Source organism: Mus caroli, chromosome 16 (assembly GCF_900094665.2).
Source record: "Mus caroli chromosome 16, CAROLI_EIJ_v1.1, whole genome shotgun sequence".
Classification (NCBI taxonomy): domain Eukaryota; kingdom Metazoa; phylum Chordata; class Mammalia; order Rodentia; family Muridae; genus Mus; species Mus caroli.
In genome coordinates, this window is record NC_034585.1 from 88,383,001 (window position 1) to 88,384,705 (window position 1,705).

The following is a 1,705-nucleotide window of genomic DNA, read 5'->3' on the forward strand; positions in this document are numbered from 1 at the left end:
GATGGTTGTGAGCCACCATGTGGTTGCTGGGATTTGAACTCTGGACCTTCGGAAGAGCAGTCGGGTGCTCTTACCCACTGAGCCATCTCACCAGCCCCGAGAGCAGATTTCTTTTTTCCAATTTTTTCCAGATTCATTTTGTGTGTGGGGGTATATATGCATGGATGGGGGTTGAGGTATATGGTGGGGGTGTTCATGCTCCAGTGTACGCATGTGCGGAGCCAGAGGTGGATGTCTGATGTCCTGCTCTGTCTGTCACCCTCCATTGAGAGACAGGGTCTCACTGATGGCGCAAGGCTAGCAGCCAGCACGCCCAGGGTCTCCATCTCCTTCTCCACAGGGCTGGGGTTGCAGGCGAGAGCCAGCATCCAGGCCTGGCTTCCAGCCAGCACTGTGGCCCGAGCTCAGGGCCTCCCTCCCCAGGCTCACACAGTGAGCTCTCCCCACCCAGCCCTCTCTCAGCCCGCAGAGCAGCTTTAATAGCTCTGGAGTTATCATGTTATTTTCTTGATGCTCTGAATCAAGCTGCCATCAGTTGCATATTTAACTAACTGTGCCTTTTCGTGCATCCAGCTGGAAGTCCGTCATTGACCATCTCCTGACTCACGAGAAAACCATGTTTAAGGATTTAATGAGTAAGTTTCAAGTTATTGTCACGCCTGTAGTACCCTCATGCTCAGCTTCTACCATGTCCAACCCTTTCTGAGACCAGGTCTCTCCATGTAGCCCTGGCTGTTCAGGAACTTGGCCTTGAGCTCACAGAGCTCTGTGTGCCTGCCTCTCCCGTGCTGGGGCTAAAGGTGTGCACACCACAGCCCGCCATGTCAGACTTCTGAGGTGCTAAGTGAAGAGCTGAGGGTGTAGCCTTCCTAAACAGTCTGTCAGTCCAGTCTATTGGCAGGCCATGCCTGCCCTGTGTGTCACCGCTTCTGGTAGCTGCTGCTCAAAGCCTTTAGGCCACAGCCGGCTGCCTGATGCTGAAGGTCTTCAGTCTGCTATAGTTTATTATGCGTGCTTCTAGTTTTCAGGCAGTGTCTCACTCTGGCCTCCAAATGCCAACGTTATGAGTCAGCAACTGGTAACTCGATGCCCAGCTTAGATGGCCATTTCCACACCTTCCGCTCTTTCCTGACTCCCTGACGCTGTTTGTCATTAATGAAATGAGTGGGTGGTGGTGGTTGTTGTTTGTATGCGCAGATTGGATTTGGTGGAATTGTCATTTGTTTTGGCATTTTACTGTTGAGGAAAGGTCTCCCTCTTTGGCCCAGAGCGCCTAGAACTCATTCTATAGCCCCAGCTGGCTCAAACTGTTGGCAGTCCTGCTAGCATAGCCTCTCAAATGATAAGATTATAGACCTGAGCCACCATTCCTGGCTGAGAGGGATGTTTCTTAAAGAGTGTGCAGGGTTGACTTACACTCATTCTTAAAGGGGGGCCTGACTTTTGGGGGCATGTCACAAATTGGATCCCACCATTCTTCCCTGCTGTGCTCCCACCACTCTCCCTGCTGTGCTCCCAACACTCTCCCTGCTGTGTTCCTACCACTGTCCTGCTGTGTTCCCACCACTCTCCCTGCTGTGCTCCCAACACTCTCCCTGCTGTGCTCCCAACACTCTCCCTGCTGTGCTCCCAACACTCTCCCTGCTGTGCTCCCACCACTATCCTGCTGTGTTCCTACCACTGTCCTGCTGTGTTCCCACCACTC

At 52.8% G+C, this 1,705-nt stretch overlaps 1 protein-coding gene across 1 annotated transcript in view; it reads left to right on the plus strand.

The window, feature by feature from the left end:
* Window positions 1-1,705, plus strand: part of Dop1b (DOP1 leucine zipper like protein B) — a 283,094-nt gene that overhangs the window by 272,627 nt on the left and 8,762 nt on the right. The window contains exon 31 of the mRNA XM_029470323.1: window positions 574-635. Coding sequence (XP_029326183.1) covers window positions 574-635 — 62 coding nt within the window. The remainder of the gene's footprint in view (window positions 1-573; window positions 636-1,705) is intronic.